Source organism: Pantherophis guttatus, chromosome 3 (genome assembly GCF_059756535.1).
Source record: "Pantherophis guttatus breed Tessera chromosome 3, ASM5975653v1, whole genome shotgun sequence".
Taxonomy (NCBI): Eukaryota; Metazoa; Chordata; class Lepidosauria; order Squamata; family Colubridae; genus Pantherophis; species Pantherophis guttatus.
This window is the reverse complement of record NC_142065.1, coordinates 123,097,182-123,118,130: the sequence shown is the minus strand read 5'-3', so window position 1 is coordinate 123,118,130 and position 20,949 is coordinate 123,097,182. Positions and strand designations below refer to the sequence as shown.

At 38.0% G+C, this 20,949-nt stretch overlaps 1 protein-coding gene across 5 annotated transcripts in view; it reads left to right on the top strand.

The window, feature by feature from the left end:
- The window catches only part of RALGAPA2 (Ral GTPase activating protein catalytic subunit alpha 2), a 172,026-nt gene that overhangs the window by 51,534 nt on the left and 99,543 nt on the right, over positions 1-20,949 (top strand). For all 5 annotated transcript variants that reach the window (XM_034411756.2, XM_087890205.1, XM_034411753.2 and 2 more), the window contains 6 exons: positions 1,282-1,373; positions 6,358-6,436; positions 6,601-6,759; positions 7,614-7,807; positions 9,399-9,497; positions 12,775-12,930. In XM_034411756.2, the coding sequence (XP_034267647.2) occupies positions 1,282-1,373; positions 6,358-6,436; positions 6,601-6,759; positions 7,614-7,807; positions 9,399-9,497; positions 12,775-12,930 (779 nt within the window). The remainder of the gene's footprint in view (positions 1-1,281; positions 1,374-6,357; positions 6,437-6,600; positions 6,760-7,613; positions 7,808-9,398; positions 9,498-12,774; positions 12,931-20,949) is intronic.

The following is a 20,949-nucleotide window of genomic DNA, read 5'->3' as shown; positions in this document are numbered from 1 at the left end:
TAATCTAGAAATACTTCGAGAAAGAATTATTTTCATATTTCAGTCGCTGTATGTAACATCTGAAACATTATTCATACCATGTGCTAAATTTATTTACTATGCCATTTTCTGTCTTGTATTATTTACAGTTACATCCAAGCATTTTAAAAATACAATTCATTATTAATTTTTATAATAACAATGGTTTAAAAGTTCATTTTTTACATTTATACTTCAGTAAGACTGATAGCAATTTTTAATTCTAACCCATTTCTGTAAAACATACGTTAACGTTGTAGCAAAAATAAAGCCCAGTCAATTCAGTAGAATTTATTTTGAATAAACATGAATCAGGTTACTCATTTATTTTATTTATTTATTTATTGGTTCGATTTATATGCCGCCCTTCTCCGGAGACTCAGGGTGGCTTACAATGCATTAAGCAATAGCCTTCATACTTTTTGTATATACCTGCTTAGTAGGGCTTTTGGCCCCCATTAAGCGGTGTTCTTTTTTATACAAAGTCAGCTTATTGCCCCCACAATCCAGGTCCTCATTTTACCTACCTCGAAAGGATGGAAGGCTGAGTCAACGTTGAGCCTGGTGAGATTTGAACTTGCAGTAATTGCAGGCAGCTACTTAACAGCACTTTAGTCTGCTGCGCCACCAAGGCTCTTATTAAAACAGCTTTTCTTGTTGGAGTAGAAATGTCCCAGTTTACAAAGCAACAACCCCAGATATAAAAGACAAAACAAAACAAATCTTTATTACAATAATAAACGAACATATATATTATTAGATTTTTATCTCACTTTTTTATATACTGTACAACTGAAGATGGCGAACAACAATCCATGAGATGGATTGGGCTGAGAGAGTGTGTCTAATCCAAAGTTATGCATCTGGCTTTCCTGCCTAAGGGTGGACTAGAACACCTTCATCTCTACATCAAACTGACTCTGTGAAAAGGATGTGAAAACAGAAGAAACATTTTAATCAACCATGTTATAAATGACTTTTTATAAATGGGGCATCCTTTATATGTAGCAGATTTGCAGTCATTTGGAAACCATTACATTATGCAAGATCTCGATATTCAGTGATATTTTAGGTAGTATTTTTGAATCATCAAAAGGCAATAATTGTCATGTTTCAAAGTCAGCTCTTTTTGTAAATACTTAATATATACACACACATATATTTTTTTAACTTATAAAATTGTATATTTTAAATAATAAAATAAACATATTCAAATCAATTTATTAATTTTGTAATCCATAACATTTCACTCGTACTTCACAGTTAGAAAAACAGAGAGTTCACAAAATTTAACTTCAGGATCCAGATTTGTTCAAAAAAATGAGACCATGAACAAGGAAAGTACACTACAAGAAGTAAGTACAAATAAATAGGATCACAATGTATATTAAAATAAGACATATGTTTAAACTTCATTATATTAAAATAATGTATCGTGCTGTTATGCTATGTTTTATGTTAACAATTGACAATGTAAATAATGGAAGCATGTTGTGAAAAAATGTAGAACTAAGAGAAATATAGAATATTTTTTATATCTAAGGGTTTCCTATTGTCAAAGTACCATATTTTCCGGCATATAAGACGACTGGGCGTATAAGACGACCCCCGAATTTTCCTGTTAAAATATAGGGTTTGGGCTATACTCGCCGTATAAGATTACCCCTCTTCCAATGCACACCAAATAAAAATTTAAAAAACATCAACTGGCTCACCCACAATGTAAAAGCAGCTGTGCTAGACCCAAAATGGCCCCTGAAACAAGCAGGAACCTCACACAGCCACAAAAAGCCCAAAAACCCAACTTTCACACTTTACACACACAAAATTCCACATACAGCTTTGTGAGATTTTGTGTGTTTGTGTAGTTAGAGTGAAACACTACAAACACACTAAATCTCAGAAAGCTGCACAAATATTATTTTATTTTATTTTATTTTTATTTTTATATGAAAGCTAAATTTAAAACTTCCTAAACTTTAAATGGCTAGGTCTAAAAAAGAACAACTAAAAAAAAAACCAATTAACTATTTTTTTTTTAAAGATCCCAAAGGGGAAAAAAACTTACCCAATAGAGCAGGGGTCTCCAACCTTGGCAACTTTAAGACTTGTAGACTTCAACTCCCAGAATTCTTCACCCAGCTTTGTTTTGCTGGCTGAGGAATTCTGGGAGTTGAAGTCCACAACTCCCTGCCTGCTTGATTGCAGGCAGGGAGTTGCTTGCTGATGGAATGGATTCAGGCAAACGAAGCAAGGCAAGCAGCTAAGGCAGTGGTTCTCAACCTTCCTAATGCCGCGACCCTTTAATACAGTTCCTCATGTTGTGGTGACCCCCAACGATAAAGTTATTCCTAAAACCATCAAAAATATGTGTTTTCAGATGGTCTTAGGCCAGGGGTCCCCAACCTTTTGGACCTCAGGGACCACCAACTTCATAATTTTAAATTTCGCGGACCACTAATACAAATCCAGTGCGCCACTTGCTGAAGCACCTGGACTCCCAGTATGGGATGGAGTTCTTCAGGCACTCTCCCTCCTCTCTGTCTCTCTCTCTCTGTCTCCCACTCTTTCTCTCTCTTTCTCTCTCTCTCTCTCTCCCTCTCTTTCTTTCTCTCCCACTCTTTCTCATTCTCTCTTTCTCTCTCCCCCACTCTCTCATTCTCTTTCTCTCTCCCCCTCTCTTTCTCATTCTTTCTTTCCCCCACTCTTTCTCTTTCTCTCCCCCCTCTCTCTCATTCTCTTTCTCCCCCCTCTTTCTCATTCTCTTTCTCTCTCTCTCCCATTCTTTCTCTCTCATTCTCTTTCTCCCACTCTCTCTTTCTCTCTTTCTCTCTCCCCCTCTTTCTCTCTCCCCCCACTCTCTCTCATTCTCTCTTTCTCTCTGTCCCCCTTTCTCTCTCTCCCCCCACTCTTTCTCCCTCCCCCTCTTTCTCATTCTCTTTCTCTCTCTCTCCCACTCTTTCTCTCTCATTCTCTTTCTCCCACTCTCTCTTTCTCTCTTTCTCTTCCCCCTCTTTCTCTCTCCCCCCACTCTCTCTCATTCTCTCTTTCTCTCTGTCCCCCTTTCTCTCCCCCCACTCTTTTCTCCCTCCCCCTCTTTCTCTCTCTCCCACTCTTTCTCATTCTCTTTCTCTCTCCCCCTCTTTCTCTCTCTCTCCCCACTCTCTCCCTCTCATTCTGATTCTCTTTCATTTTCTCTCTCTCTCTCATTCTCTCTCTGATTCTTTGATTCTCTTTCATTCTCTGTCTCTCATTCTCTCTCACTCTCTCTCTCTCTGATTCTTTTTGTCTCTTTCTCTCATTCTCTTTCATTCTGTCTTTCTCTCTTTCATTCTTTGTCTCTTTCTCTCTCTGTCTCATTCTGATTCTCTCTCTTTCTCTCTCATTCTCTCTCTCTCTCATCTCATGGGCCAGCCAGTGTCTTGGGGCTGAGAGGAAGTCAAGCATCTCCCTGAGAGACTGAGGGCCGGAAGAAGTGTGGGAGCGAAGCACTACTTGAACTTGTGCGGCATGAGCATTTGCCTTGGTATATTTGCGCCAGCCGATGGCCAAGGCATCTGTCTGCTGAAAGTGCAGCATCAGGATTCTGCCTTGGTATGTATTTGCAGCGCAAGGCAGCCTTCATTTCCTGCTGCTTGGGACTCAGAGCGGTAAATGGTGACTGGTCCGGGGAGCAGCTGGATTTTGCTTTCCATTGCGGACGCCAGATCAGCCCCCTGCAAACTCTCGTCTCTCGAGGAGCACTCCCTGAAGCGGGGCTGGAAACTTTGGTCGGGCTCCTCGAGAGACGAGATCTTGCAGGGGGCTGATCTGGCGTCTGCAATGGAGAGCAAAATCCAGCTGCTCCCCGGACCAGTCACCATTTACCGCTCCGAGTCCCAAGCATTAGGAGATGAGGGCTGCCGCTCTTACAGCGCTCTTACAGCAGAGAGAAAAAACTGGATGCCGCTTTTACAGCGGAGAGAAAAAGGCGGATTTTGCTCTCCATTGCAGACACCAGATCGCCTCCCTGCAAGCTCTCCTCTCTCAAGCAGTCCAACCAAAGTTTCCAGCCCCGCTTCAGGGAGCGCTCCTTGAAAGATGAGATCTTGCAGGGGGCTGATCTGGCATCCGCAATGGAGAGCAAAATCTAGCTGTTCCCCGGACCAGTCACCATTTACCACTCCGAGTCCCAAGCATCAGGAGATGAGGGCTGCTGCTCTTACAGCGCTCTTACAGCAGAGAGAAAAAGCCAGATGCCGCTCTTACAGCGGAGAGAAAAAGGCGGATTTTGCTCTCCATTGCAGACACCAGATCGCCCCCCTGCAAGCTGTCCTCTCTCAAGCAGCCCAACCAAAGTTTCCAGCCCCACTTCAGGGAGCACTCCTCGAGAGACAAGAGTTTGGAGGGGGCTGATCTGGCATCCGGATTAGAGAGCACAATCCAGCTGCTCTCCGGATCAGACGCCATTTACCACTCTGAGTCCCAGGCAGCAAGAGAGGAGGGCTGCCTTGCGCCACTGGCTGGCACAAATATACCAAGGCGGAATGCTGTTGCCATACAAATGAAAATAGTGCTTCACTCCCACAGCTTCCAGCCATCGCAAACGCCGCTTCTTCCCGCTTCTGCCGCCCCCTCCCCCACCGCCACAACAGCACCATTCATTCCAGATGGCGAGGGCTGCGCTCGTTTTTATGTATTGCACCACCTGCAAAACCCCTGTGAAAGGGTTGTTTGACCCCCAACCACTGAGCTAAGGTAAGCAAGCTGGAGGGGGAAAAGTTTTTCCCTTCTCCATGGCTCTGGCGATCCCAGCTGAATTGCCTGATTAGCAGATCGTCAGAGCTTGGATCGCCAGAGCCATTTAAGGCTTGTCAGAGCCTTTCAGGCTGGTCTGCCTGGTTACAGGAGAATGACACCCAGCGTATAAGATGACCCCCGACTTTTGAGAAGATTTTCATGCGTTAAAAAGTCGTCTTATACACCGGAAAATACGGTATATGGAACATATTCAGTTACAGAAGAATGATTAAGTTTAAACTTTAATTTATTAAATATGTACCGTGTTTCCCCCAAAATACGACCTACCCCAAAAATAAGTCCTAGCCTGATTTTTTTGGGTGGGCCTAATATAAGCCCTACCCCAAAAGGAAGCCCTAGTGAAGGGGATGGGCATGGCCAGCACAGGAGGCATTCCCTTCCCCGTTTGCCTTTTAATCTCAGCCCATGGAAACATCTCCGGAAATATCTCCAGGTGCCTGGAGAGACAGAAGTCCCAGTCCTCGCTGGCTCAGGTGATCTGCGGGCAGCGATTAAAGGACTGAACAGCCATGAGGTGACCGTGCTCGCCACCTCCTGCACCTCAAAAAAATTAAGACACCCCTGAAAAGAAGCCCTAGCTATTTGGGGGGGAGGAGTGTCAAAAAGAAATAAGACCAAGTCTTATTTTGGGGAAAACACACTATAGCCGTAGCCCATAACATACATTAACATTACAAATATTTAATGTAGAATTAAAACAGAACTACAACACTGGCCCATACCTATCACTGTTCAATTTCCATTTATTTAGATAAACCTTTCTGCAGTTAATGCAAGTAGGGTTACATCCTGTAGTTGTTTAAAATAAGATGAAAGAATAAAAAAAATTATCTGAACTGAGAGATATCCACACCTTTTCAATATATGTCTCACAGGCTGATAAATACAATTTAAGATATAAAAGTTTATTGGGCAAATGTTCAGTTTGAAAAGGGAAGAACAGGAATGTGAAGCTATCTACCCTCAATCACTGTTGAAGGCATAGTTTGCAGTTTTAAAACTGAATGTTAACCAGGCTAGGTAGCAAGCTATGTGAATGAAATACTTACCTCTTTAATGATTCAGTTTTAGACTGCCATATCAAAGTCAGAGCCCCTTATCAGCATATACCTGGACTGGCCCCAATAAGAAATCATGTCTTTCCTATTAAAAAATCAGTGCTGTGAAAAGTATACAAAAAGTTTTAAAACTCATTGCAATTACAATTAGATAATTTGGGGTTTGACAAGAATAGAATTTGACACCTTCAGCAGCTAACATAGTGTTATCATTTTTTTTTACATATACAGACATTCACATGTCCTTTTTTCTTTTCTTTTTTATCCCTGTTAATTATTTTAAGAAGTTTTACTGTCCTTTTCATCTCTGACCATAGAACAAATAAATGAAATCAAATAATTAAGGAATGATGTCTAATATTGTGAAGCTTATATTGTAATAGTGTGTGAAATTGATCAGTGCTTTGAAGGAGACAAATTATGAAGCTATATTGCAATTATATTAATATAAAAAACACATTTTTTTCACAAAATCATGCAGGCAAGCAACACTCCCTCTGAATTAAATCTCAAGACAGACATACAGCAGTTACATGGAAATCAGAAAGAGAAAGAAAAGTGTGAGTGTTTCAGAAAAATCACTTTATTGAAATGATTGGTGAAATAGAATACTGTATACTGATGTCACCAGATTCATATAGTAACATTTTCTGTTTTAATTACTTCCATCATATTTTCAGATTGTATTACTATAGCCTATTTTATGTATCACTTTTTTATTTAGGTGAAAGTATTAGCAGTGATACTTCTATTGGATACAACAATGAAATGGGCATGAGTTTGGCTACCTGGCAAACCTGTGAAGAAAATAATGATATATCCATGCATGCTGACATTTCTGTTGATCCAGATGCCCATCAGTGGTTGGCTACCAACTTCTCAGGTATGCATGTAAAGAGGGAAAGATAAACTGAGTTGGTATTAATTGTAACATTACACTTCAGCTAAGGAAACTGAGTTATGAAATGCTTGAGCTTTCTACCATCTTGTTTGTAGACATGTTTGTAAACATGACATCATTCATTCATTCCATGCTCAGATGCTTGTATCAGCTCTTCTGCTTTGCCTTCCCTAGTGATTAGTCCTTTTACTTCTTCCCAGACAGGGGAACATATATGGTATTGTCATATTTCAAGTGCCTAAAACTGTATTAACTTTAATATATGTAATAGAAGAGTGTATGTCTGTATATGTGTACACTTTTATTTTTGCATATACTTTTCTATTGATACAATAATATCCTCCAAAGTGAGAAATAGCTGGCATACCTTGATTGTTTTAAGATACAAGACCAATGTGTTTTTTCTCCTGGGAATTTTAATCAACATGTTAATTTTTAACATGCTGATGTTCAAAAACATTTTATTCAAGCTGCTGCATTTATGGTTTTATTGTCTTTATCATCTACCCTTTTCTTATTATATTGTATTATATATTTCAATTGCTCTAGAAATTTGTATGATTTTACTCCAGTATAACTAAATGGAAAACCTGGTTTCTTTTTTTAAAAAATACTTTATATCATCATTATAAGACGTGTATATGGTTTCAATAAAGTGGTATTTAAGCATTGTTGATGTTATAAAGGTCTAACTTTATACCTTTAAAGATAGGGAAAAAATAAAATTTATAGCTTTTTTATCTTGGTTTCTAAATTTTAAATAAATAAAATTTGATATCTTTTTCTCTTTGGGCATATATATTAAAAAAGCTAATGCAAACCATTCTTTCTTTTAGACAGCAGTGAATTCCTTGCTGATGATTGTAGCATAATTGCTGGCGGCACTCTGACTGGATGGCATCCTGACTCTGCAGCTGTATTGTGGAGAAGAACATTAGGAATTCTTGGAGATGTGAACAATATCCAGTCTCCTAAAATACATGCCAGAGTTGTTGAATATCTCTTTGAGTTATGGCACAAATTAGCAAAGGTAAGGTTGAATGTTATGATGAATTTACTGTGAGGTAAGCAGCTAAAATAAACGTATAATATATTCAAATCAAATGAAATTTTCAGAATTTTAAAATAGCCTTACTAACCCAATTTATTAAGACTTCAACAGTTGTTTAGGCTGCTGGAATTCTCTTGGAATGAAATAAATATTTTAGCTGATCCCTAATTTATAGTTCCTGAAAAATAATTAACAGTATAATTTAATGATAGAAATAATGATATGAAAGTGATACGTTGAAATTAATAAATTATAGTAGATATGCAATATTAAGGGATAATAAGGTTATTGTTATGACTACTCATAACTTCATAATGTTCTCCTCTTATATTAAATATTTCCTACTTAGCCACGTTAACTTTCATGGCATGATGAAGGCCATACTCCCAAAATGAGCACAAATTTAGAAAGTTTCAAGCTGTTAAATGAATGTCTTGACTATCTGCAGTGAGCCACCCAAAATGCACAAAAGTACCCACATTTTTTGCCCCACACATGTTAAAAAACAGAGCTAAATGTGGTCCCTAAACCAAACATTTTGGAACCCGGTATTTTTAGCTAGTGTGATGATATAATTAGCAAACAAAATGTTGCTAAAGAATTATGGTCTCCAATAGCAGACATTCGCTAAACAAATACACTGGACTAAATAAGGAATAAATGAACTAAAATCCAGCAATATGTAGAAAGAGATGGATTCTCCATCATTCCACTAACGTGTTTAGGACAGTTTTAATGTATATTTCTTTGTGGCAAGCTAATGGATCTTGTTCCATAGAATATGGAATTGCAAACAACTGCTCCAGTTTTAGAACCCTGTTCATCACAGATTAATGATGAAAAAAGGCAATAGGAGAAATACATACCGTATTTTTTGGAGTATAAGACGCACCTTTTTCCCCCCTAAAAGGGGGTGAAAATTTAGGTGCATCTTATACACCGAATGTAGCCCCGCCCGCCCACTGGCCCCCACCCTTTGGCCTCTGCCATGCAGCAGTTACCTCCTTGCAATCAAACAGCAAGAAAAAACAGCTCCTTTCAGCTTCAGCACAACCTAATTAGCACAAGTTGATTGGATCGGCCTCCCGACTCTCAGCTGATTTGCTCTCAGCTGTTTTGCACAGGCCTCTGCTGCTTGCTGCAAAGAGGTAAATTGCTGGAGCAGATTTTTTTTTCCTTGTGCTAATCAAGCTATGCTGAAAACGAAAATGAAAGTAAAGCAAGCTGTTTGCTATTTGCTGCAACGAGGCAAATTTGCTCAGAGGCAGAGGGAGATTTCTTTTTCTTCTTTTTCCTCACCAAAAAAGGTAGGTGTTATACTCGGGTGCGTCTTATACTCCGAAAAATACAGTATTTAATATTCCATTGATTTCCTGTAAAATGAAGAAATGAAAAAACATGCATAGACTATCTCATGTCTTGGTCTCATCAGCTAAATTTATTCAAATCAACTAGCAAATAACTTTGAGAACCAATATTTTGCATGTAAATGTTTAAAAAGAATGCAACTAACTTTATAAGGGTGATGAAATTTAAAACACTTAAATTGTTTCTTGTTTATTTGTTTTAGATAAGAGACAATCTGGCAATAAGTCTGGATAACCAGTCTACTCCATCCCCTCCTGTTTTAATTCCACCACTTAGAATATTTGCATCATGGTTGTTCAAGGTAAGTTGTTCATTTGCTTTTGCATGAAAATGCAAACAGTTCATGGGTGGACTTGGAACAGAGGAAAAGTTTTTTATTGCCAAACAAGATGCCCTACTTGGAATTTTCCCTCAGAATGCTTCTAGTGTCTTGTGTTCCAGGTGAAGAAAGTCAGAAACATTTCGAATATTCAACAAGAGGTGTGCATGACAGAGAAAATGGGTTTCTGTTTTAAACTGGGTAAAGTAGCCTTACTCAGCATGTTCTGAGTCAACTGTATCCTAATAAAGATACCACTCTGACATATTGAGTGATCCATGTTCCAAATAGAAAACTCCTGAAAACTTTCCGAATCTACCGACCACGTAATATAATGAGAATTTAAAAGACCTCCCAAAATAGTTGGGATGATATTGTATGCTGACTGCTCCTACCAGGCAATCTAAAAAGAAGTGAGGGGCATTTTTGGTTAAAATAATACAAATAAATTAAAATTTCTCTTAACACCCAATGGAAGCAGCAATTATAATACATTTTTTTAAAAAAAGTGGTCTATTTACTACAAATCCAGAAACAAATCTATTTGTATTAGGTATAATTTGAAAAAATAAAAAGTTAAATTATTTCCTTAGTTATACTAGCTCCAATGAAAATATACTGCTAACCACTGTAGCATGAAGTTTATATTCTGTACTCAAACCAAAAGTTAACAAAGCCAACATAGTAAGTACAGGTATTCCTCGACTTATGACCACAGTTGAGCCCAAAATTTCTGTTGCTAAGCAAGACATTTGTTAAGTGAATTTTGCCCCATTTTATGACTTTTCGTGCCACAGTTGTTAATTGAATCATTGCAGTTGTTAGGTTAGTAACACAATTGTTAAGTGAATATGGCTTCCCCATTGACTTTACTTGTCAGAAGGTCTGAATTTTGATCACGTGGTCATGGGGATGCTGCAAAGGTCGTAAGTGTGAAATACGGCCATAAATCACTTCTTCCAGTGCCATTTTAACTTCGAACAGTAACTTAATGAACTGTTGTAAGATGAGGACTATCTGTATAGCTTACTGCATACATGTAACTTTGTATTTTACCTAATGTCTACCTTTGTGTGCAAGAAGATATACTATAGAACCCAACATATACAGTTGCAAGAAAAAGTATGTGAACCCCTTGGGATTACGTGGAGTTTTGCATGAATTGGTCATAAAATGTGCTCTGAACTTCATCTAAGTCACAACAATAGAAAAACACAGTCTGCTTAAAATAATACTACACAAACATTAGATGTTGCCATGGTTTAATGGAACATAACATTTAAACATTCACAGTGCAGGGAGGAAAAAGTATGTGAACCTTTGGACTTAATAACTGGTTGACCCTCCTTTGGCAGCAATAACCTCAATCAAACGTTTCCTGTAGTTGCAGATCAGACCTGCACAACGATCTGGAGTAATTTTGGACCACTCCTCTTCACAAAATTGTTTCAGTGTAGCCATATTCTTGGGATGTCTGGTGTGAATCGCTCTCTTAAGGTCATGCCACAGCATTTCAATCGGGTTGAGGTCAGGACTCTGACTGGGCCACTCCAGAAGGCGTATTCTGTGCTGTTGAAGCCATTTTTTTGTTGAATTACTTGTATGCTTTGGGTCATTGTCCTGTTGCATCACCCATCCTCTGCGGAGCTTCAGTTGGCGGACAGATGGTCATACGTTTTCCTGCAAAATGTCTTGATAAACTCTGGAATTCATTTTCCCATCAATGACAACAATCCGTCCAGGCCCTGAGGCAGCAAAGCAGCCCCAAACCATGATGCTCCCCGCCATGTTTTACAGTGGGGATGAGGTTTTGATGTTGGTGTGCTGTGCCTTTTTTTCTCCACACATAGTGTTGTGTGATCTTCTCAAACAACTCAATTTTGGTTTCATCTGTCCACAGTATATTTTGCCAGTAGTGCTGTGGAACATCCAGGTGCTCTTTTGCAAACTTCAAACGTGCTGCAATATTTTTTTTGGACAGCAATGGTTTCCTCCGTGGTGTCCTCCCATGTACTCCATTCTTGTTTAATGTTTTCCTTATTGTAGATGTGTCAACAAAAATGTTAACATGTGCCAGAGATTTCTGTAGGTCTTTAGCTGACACTCTAGGATTCTTCTTTACCTCATGAAGCATTCTGCGCTTCGCTCTTGCAGTCATTTTTACAGGACGACCACGCCTAGGGAGAGTAGCAACAGTGCTAAACTTTCTCCATTTGTAGACAGTCTGTCTTACCGTGGACATATGAACATCAAGGCTTTTGGAGATACTTTTGTAACCCTTTCCAGCTTCATGCAAGTCAACAATTCTTGATCGTAGGTCTTCTGAGAGCTCTTTTCTGCGAGGCATGGTTCACATCACATAGTGCTTCTTGAAACCAGTAAACCCAAAACAGGTGTGTGTTTTTAAAGGGCAGGACAGCTGTCAGCAACACATCCAATATCATCACACTGATTGGAGTCAAGGTTGGCTCACTCCTGGCTCCAATTAGCTCTTGGAGAAGTCATTAGGCTAGGGGCTCACATATTTTTCCTCCCTGCACTGTGAATGTTTATATGTTATGTTCCATTAAACCATGACAACATCTAATGTTTGTGTAGTATTATTTTAAGCAGACTGTGTTTTTCTATTGTTGTGACTTAGATGAAGTTCAGAGCACATTTTATGATCAATTCATGCAAAACTCCACGTAATCCCAAGGGGTTCACATACTTTTTCTTGCAACTGTATGTGCATATAAACCATAAATCCTACTTTCCCCATAGCAAAGATTTTAAAAAGATAGCTGTGAGCATTTTTCTTACTATGTGTAGCCTAAGATTGGTTGTCAAGAATCACCTATATAGAAACAGTGCAGCATGTCTGGTGGGGTGTGACCTCAGAGGCAATGGATCCTGTTTACCCAGGCAAGTCAACGATTGAGGCTTAGCCATTGCCCTGTACGAATGTAGTGGGCCACAGGTAGGTAGGAATTGTGGGGACATGAACAGATTTGCTGAAACCTACTTGTTGTGAAGGAATATATAAAACTTGTATCATCACACTGGAGGCTTACACTAAGATTTATAAACTTGCCCATTTATGAATTAACAATTTAAGATCAACAATTTAATTTTTTTTCTTTTGAGTTTTTTTAAAAATGTTTCAGACTAGCATCAGAAATAGAATCAAAACCACTCTGGTGAGAATATTTACATACTTTAATATATAATGGTCTGGTTATTTCACAGTTCACAAATGATTTAACAATTTTTTTTTTAGGCTACAACTTTACGCGATGAATATAAAGAAGGAAAGATTCGTGCCTACAAACTGATATGTGCTATGATGACAAGACGTCAAGATTTTATGCCAAATCCTGACTACCTGGTGCATTTTTATCTTATCATGCACATTGGCTTAACTAATAAAGATCAGGTATTAATGAGATAGTTATAATTTTAAAACTGAATTGCACTAATTAATACAATTTGCATAACTTGGATCATAAGAATTTTTGTAAATGAAAGGAAATTCTGGTGTGGATTGAAATGAAGCTAAGGGGAAGAATGAATAGGAAAAAAATGAATAACTTTTTTTCCAACATAGGAGACAGCCTTTAATAGAAGGGCTTTAATATCAAACCATTTTCAATTCATTTCTTACTGAAAACTGGTTGTTCTAGATATCCCTAGTGTAAAGAGCTTTTAGTTGCTTTTCCAGAAACAGCAGTGCTTCTACAATCTCACTTTGCCTGGAGGCTTGTAGGGGCTTGTAGTATTGCAAACTTTGAGAAAGCCTGTCTTAGACAATAGAGGTGTCAAAAGCATCTGATTGAATTCTCTGTTCAGCAAAATACTTTTCCAATTATTCTTTACCTCTTGCAGTTTATTCAGAAATTCTGCCTTATTCAGCTATAAGATATTTGAATATATTGGATATAGTATATAGCTAAATATCTCTGTTCATTAAAACCAATTGTAATTTGTGGTTATGGGAAATTTTACAGGGTTTCTTCCTGGGAGCACCACAATGCTTTTTTGTTATGCTTCTAATTACAGACTCAGAGTGGTTAATTTCAAACATTTGCACTTTCTGTTAACCAGTTGATCGATCCATTTTCTTTTTTAAAAATACAGTCTTCCATTCATGCAAAAGAGAGCAAGAGCTATATAAAAAGATCAGGGAAGGGGATCAACATATAGGAAATAAGCAGAATCAGTTGGAACCATCGAATAGAACACATCATTTTAGGCTGCCTCCCCTAATATACTTCAGAACACCTTCTATTTCTTGCACACATCTTGAAGCAGGATTTTAAGGAAAACACAATTTTCAGATAGCATTTTAGGTCCCCTGCAGATTAACACTGAATTACAGCTAGAGGCATGTGGACAAGTGCTTGGGAAATGGTTAGTGGGCCGTCCTTGCATCAGAGCAAGATATGATTTTGGGCTAGGCAAAGTATTGTAGTTTTCTTGGAAATGAGAGGAGAGGGGAAGTAAAGAAGCTGGAATTGGAACCAATTATTGCTAATTTATATAATCCCCCTCAGTGTATTATAAGTAATGTAATCTTTAGTAAGAATAGAATGCTCAGATGGATCTGGGAGTTATAAATTTGGTCTTACAAAGAATGATCTTAACTTCATTATAAGAGGTCCCACGAGAACATTCCTTAAAAAATAGATCCTGAAGTTCTGAATAATTATAAATAGGATGGATTTGATTTAAATCGATTCAATTCATAATTAAATTCACTAGTCAGGGAGAGCCAATTTAATGTTTTAAATCATTTCACTTATGAAATGATTTAAATGATGATTGCAATCATCATTTCTAGTAAAAGTGCTTGTTTGATACAGTATGAATACAATGGTTTATTCAGGGATACACACACACACACACACATATATGTATAACCATACATACATACATACATACATATAGTATGTATGTATGTGTGTGTGTGTGTGTGTATATATATATATATATATAAATATATATATATATATATATATATAAATTTTAGAATGTACTTACATTTAATATAATTTTAGTCAGATTTTTAAAAAATCATGTTTATATAAAATAAAATTAGAATATTAATAGCAAATTAGCGGTTATGTATTTGTGAAGCATTAGGAGATGAACCAGCTTCAGTTGAATTATTTGTGGGTATTTGGAGATACATTTGCCATGTTATAACAGCATAACCACCAGCTGCTTTTAAATTGGCTTGTTCTGACTAATTTTCTTCAGCAAACAATAAAAATAGATTATTACTTAAAACGTGCTCTTCTGATTTAAAGTACATTTTGTTAGAAAGAATAAGCAATTTCAATCAAGTCAGCACAAGACATTGAAAACTTTGGTGAATGGCAAATAAAGTGTTCATCTGTTCCTTTTTTTTCAGAATCTGGCAAAAGAAAGACAAATTGTCTTGCTTTTTCAGTTTCCAAATTGCTTTGCAGTTTTCAGTGAATTATTCCAGAGGAAGAGAACACTCTTTGTAAGCCAACAAAACTAATTGCTGCTCTTACAATTTGGATTAATGCCTTCAATTTCTGAATCCAAATGTTTAAATTTCTTACTTAAGCTTCCTTTGTTGACAATCTCATGATCAAACATACATATATGGATGGGATCACTCTTAACCCCATTTTGTCTAATAATTAAGGCATCAGGCTAAAAACCAAGAATTAGAATAGCAGAGTTGGAAGGTAACTTGTAGGTCATCTAGTCCAACCCCTGGTCAAGCAGGAGACGCTATACCATTTCTGATAGATGTCCGTCCAGTCTCTTCTTGAAAGCTTCCAGTGATGAAGCACCCAAACTTCTGAAAGCAAGCTGTTCCATTAGTTGATTGTTTTCACTGTCAGAAAATTTCTCATTTTTAGGTTAAACCTTTCCTTGATCAGGTTCCATCCATTATTCCTTGTCTGGCCTTTATGGTTGATTGTTCACAATTTACAATAAAGTTGTAAAGTCTAGTCTCATCTGAGGCATGAAAAATCAGCTGGGTAACTTTGGGTAAGTCACTCACTCTCAATTCAACCCACCCCACAGAGTTGCTGTTGTAGGGGAAACTGTCTGTTATATAAGAACATATATGGAAGTGTAAATATTATTCTATCCATCAAGATTCAGAATTTTCCTCTGGATTATTCGTATACTTCTTACTTTCTTCTTTATACACTATATCCAACTCTTAACAGAATAACAGAGTTGGAAGGGACCTTGTAGAATAACCCCTGCCCAAACAGGAGACCCTACACCCATGATGGCGAACCTATGGTACGAGTAGCCATATCAGTGGGCACGCCAGCTCAGCTCTAGTGCTCGTGTGCGCACCGGCCAGCTGATTTTCAGGCCTTCTGGGCCCACCAGAAGTAGGGAAACAGGCTGTTTCCTGCCTACAGAGGGCCTGGTGGGGGGGAGGCCCGTTTTTCTTTCTCATCTGGCTCCAGATCCTCTCTATGTGTCTGGGGAGGGCAAAAATAGCCTTCCCCACTCCTTCGGAGGTCCGAAACAGACCGTTTCCCAACTTCCAGTTGCACAGGAAGTGACTTTTTTGCTGTCTCCAGAGACTCCTAGAGAGGCTAAGGACCTACTGGGCCATTGCGTGCCAGGAGCGGCGGGGGGAGGGGAGTCACACGCGCATGCGTGGGGTGGGGTGGGGCGCATAGAATTATGGGCATGGGCACGCACATGTGCGAACCTCCCTCGCCCCCCCTCCTGGCATGCGATGGCAAAAAGGTTAGCCATCGCTGCCCTACACCATTTCTGACAGATGGCAGTCCAGTCTCTTCTTGAAAGCTTCCAGTAATAAAGCTCCCACAACTTCTGAAGGCAAGCTGTTCCATTGATTGATTGTTCTCACTACCAGAAAATTTCTCCTTATTTCTAGCTTGAATCTCTTTTTGATCAGTTTCCATCCAATATTCCTTGTTTTGCCTTCTGGTGCTTTGGGAAATAGAATGATCCCCTCCTCTCTGTGACAGCCCCTCAAGTATTGGAACACTGCTATCATATCTCCTTTGGTCCTTCTCTTCACTAGACTAGCCATGCCCAGTTTCTGTAACCATTCTTCGTTTGCTTTAGCCTCCAGTCTCCTAATCATCTTTGTTGCTCTTCTCTGCACTCTTTCTAGAGTCTCAACATCTTTTTTATAGTGCAGTGACCAAAACTGGATGCAATATTCTAGGTGTGGTCTTGATTGAATCCCTCTGTTAATGCAACTTGGGATTGCATTTACTTTTTTTGCTGCCGCTGCACACTGTTAGCAATAGCAATAGCACTTCGATTTATATACCACTTTATATTTATTTATTTTTATTTATTTATTTACAAATATTTATATGCCACCCTTCTCCCAAAGGACTCAGGGTGGCGAACACAAGTTAAAAACATACAATAATGAAGGAAAATCCTAATTAAAACCAGTTAAAACAGGGACAAATAAATAATAAAATCCAAGAATCAGAATCAGCCCATTTGTTGAAACAGCCAAGACGGAAGGAGCGGAGATCAGGTGCCGTCCGGAACTCGGTGGGTAATTCATTCCAGAGGGCAGGAGCGCCCACAGAGAACACTCTACCCCTGGATGTTGCCAGCCAACATTGTCTGGTCGACGGTACCCTGAGGAGGGTAGCCCTGTGTGAGCTATGGTGGGAGGCGGGTAGGAGATGGTCCTCCAAGTACCCCGGCCCTAAGCCACAAAGGGCTTTATAGGTAAGTACCAGCACCTTGAAGCGGATCCGGAGGATCACTGGTAACCAGTGCAGCTCGCGTAGGAGAGGTGTTACACGGGAGTAATGGGGAGCTCCCGTAACAACCTGCGTGGCCGCATTCTGGACCAGCTGGAGCCTCCGGGTGCACCTCAAGGGCAGCGCCATGTAGAGGGAGTTGCAGTAATCCAAGCGAGAAGTAACCAGGGCATGAGTTATAGTGCTTTACAGCCCTTTCTAAGAGGTTTACAGAGTCAGCATATTGCCCCCAACAATTTTGGGTCCTCATTTTACCCACCTTGGAAGGATGGAAGGCTGAGTCAACCTTGAGCCTGGTGAGATTTGAACTGCCAACTTGCAGGTAGTTCGTAGTCTGCAGAAGTAGCCTTCAGTACTGCACTCTAACCAATGTGCCACAGCGGCTCATATTTAATTGGTTGTCCACTAAGACTCTAAGATCCCTCTCACGGTTACTGCTATTGAGTCTGTTTTCTCCCAATCTATATGTGTACTTTTTGTTTTTCTTACCTGAGTGTAGGACTTTACTTTTCTCTACATTGAATTTCATTTTGTTCGTTGGGGCTCAGTGTTCAAATCTGTAAGATCCATCTGGATCTTGAACCTATCGTCTAGGTGGGTGTTGGCTATTCCTGCCAGTTTAGTATAATCTGCAAATTTGATAAATTCCCCTTTTATTTCCTCATCTAAATCGTTTATGAAGATATTGAAGAGTACTGGGCCTAAAAGGGAACCTTGTAGTACCCCATTGCTTACTTCTCTCCCTGTAGATGTAGTACCATTAAGGACTACTCATTGAGTATGGTTTGTCAGCTAGTTACAAATCCATCTGGTGGTGATGCTGTCTATCCCATATTTTTCTAGCTTACCAAGAAGTAGATTGTGGTCTACTTTGTCAAATGCCTTGCTGAAGTCTAAATATACTATGTCCACAGCATTTTGCTGGTCTAATAATTTAGTCACTTCGTCAAAGAATGAAATAAGATTGGTTTGGCATGATCTGTTTTTAACAAACCTGTGCTGTCTTCTAGTTATTACTTTACTCATTTCTAGAAGTTTGCAGATCTTTTCTAGTATCTTCCTGGGTATTGATGTTAGGCTGATTGGTCTGTAATTTCCTGTGTCTGTTTTTTTTTCCTTTTTTGAAAATGGAAAACACATCGTCTTTTTCAGTCTTTTAGTAGTTCCCTAGTGCTCCAGGATTTTTGAAAGATATGGTATAGTGGTTCTGGTATGACATCTCCCAGTCCTTTAGAACTCTGGCGTGTAATCCGTCAGATCCCGGTGGTTTATATTTATCAAGATCAGATAGGCATTCTCTTACCATTTTTATTTTATTTTTTTTGCTTAGTTTAATTTTTATTTCTAGTCTGCCTTTTACAATTGTGTTTTTGGTAGTTTGGGCTATAGTTTCTTTTTGCGTGAAGACCAATGCGAAGAATGAGTTAAGCAGCTCTACTTTCTCTCTGCTGCCTGTTACATCCTTGTCATTTTCTCTCTTTAGTGGACTGTTTCCTTGATTTTTTTTTCTTGTTATTTATATGTTGAAAGAAACTTTTTTTGTTATCTTTGACTTTTGTTGCAAGTCTTTGTTCATTCTGAGCCTTTGCTTTCCTGACTTTGTCTTTGCAGATTCTGGCTATTTGCTGATATTCTGCCTTAGTTATTTGTCCCTCTTTCCATTTTTTGTACCTGTCCTTTTTGTCCTTTAGTTTATCAGAGAGATCTTTGTGAAGCCATGCTGATTTCTCTCAGGGGCTTCACTGAAAATGGCTCTTCTCTGTTGTAGCCCAACAAGTTAGCATATACAATGTCTCTGAAGTTTTTCTTTCAATAACTGTCTTATTGGGTAGACTAGATCCTGTATATTGTTCATAAAATATGAATCATGCAGAAAAAGGTTGAAATATAAACAAACCAAACTTTTTTTTAAAAAAATGTCTCTACTTCTATACAGTCCAGTTGGTTTCGGTTATAGAGATGATGTTATCTAGTTCTGTGTGATAGTCTTTCTTGGGGGTTTTTTTAATCTCCTTGCTTGCTATATGTGCTCCATTTGGGGTTTTTTACTTATATGATGTGAATTATACTATTATCAGATAACTCTGAAATGGTAGCCACTCATGATGCAAGTGTAGGTTGACATCTTGCATTTTGAAGATCTTCCTAAATAGAAATCTGCTCAGGTAGCATATTCGCTTTTTGTTTATTATGACTGAATGAATGCAACAGTAAAAATTAGTACTAAAAGGAATATTTGTATTTTATTGTAAAATTATTATTAAACATAATATAAGATATACTTTATTGATTAGTCAATTGGAATTGACCATATCAAACATGAGCATCAGCCATAATAAAATAAAATACAATAAAATGAGATAAGATAGTGAAGTGAGCTAAAATATAAAGTGGAGATAAAAAGTATGATAAAATAGCATAAGGTAAAATAGAGGAAGATAATTTTATTAAGACAGTTGACTGTGTCAAATATTATATGTAATAACTATACTTTTGTCCAAACATGAAAATTCCAAGTTTGACTATTAACATAGCTTCTATTTCCAAATAAATTTACGTAGCTTATAAACATGCAAAATACATACAGAATAAGAAGTTAAATCAATATTTCTAAATTTTCTGGTAAGCAACATAAATATAATTCTCTTTTATTCCTCTTGGTGGCAGACTTAGCTTCAGATTTTTCAGTAAGCCGAACATGCAATTCTGAGACAGAATTGCTTTTGTGATTCTTCATGTATTATTTTCCATTCTGAATACGCTGTGTTTTATCTAAATCTGAACAAAGATAATGAGACTTTTAAGACTATATATGTAAACGTTCTGGAAAGTTACAACATGTTTACCTGTAAGGGTTAGATAAAAGCAGGGGATTTAAAGAAGGGATTTAATTATTTGACAATAATTAAAGGATCTTCTCAACCAACATATACTTCAATGACATTTTGGATCAGTGCACATGAGTTACATCTGATTCAAAAGAAAAAAAGCTTCAGATAATTACTATGTATTATATTTGTGAGAGGTCACATGTTGAACCTAATCAGTTTAGGAAGCATTGCCTTTATGATAAATCAACTTTATTTTCCCTTACCAATAACATAACATAAAAAAAGGCAAATGATGATTCATACTAAAATGCAAGAATTCATTTTTCAGCCCTTTCTTGGGTAGGATTAATAATCATAATCAGCAGATATGGGGATCTGACCTCTATAAATAAGTATAGAACAGTAAAGTATTGTTGGTAACAAGCCTTTGTTGGAATATTTAGATTCCTAAAGCATTACTTTTACCCCTGAAATCAAAACATTCACTATACTCCATGCAAAGCAAATTTCTGCATGCTTAAATGTTATTTGTTTGCAGAGGAGGAATATATCTTCTCACTGAGTATATATGTCAGAGGAAAGTATTCGCAGAGGAACTACAGTGGCAATCCTCCCCCATGCATAAATACAGATCTGCTACTGAAATTCTACATAGGGCTGCCACTATGACAATATTTTCCTGCTGATATCTCAGATCCACAGAACTCATTAAGAAATAGTAATATATATATACATATATATATACATACATACATACATACATACATACATACATACATACATACATACATCCCTTTTGTGGATTCTTAGGAGATAAGAAAAAGTATTCTCTTACAGAGAATGCTGGAATGATTTACA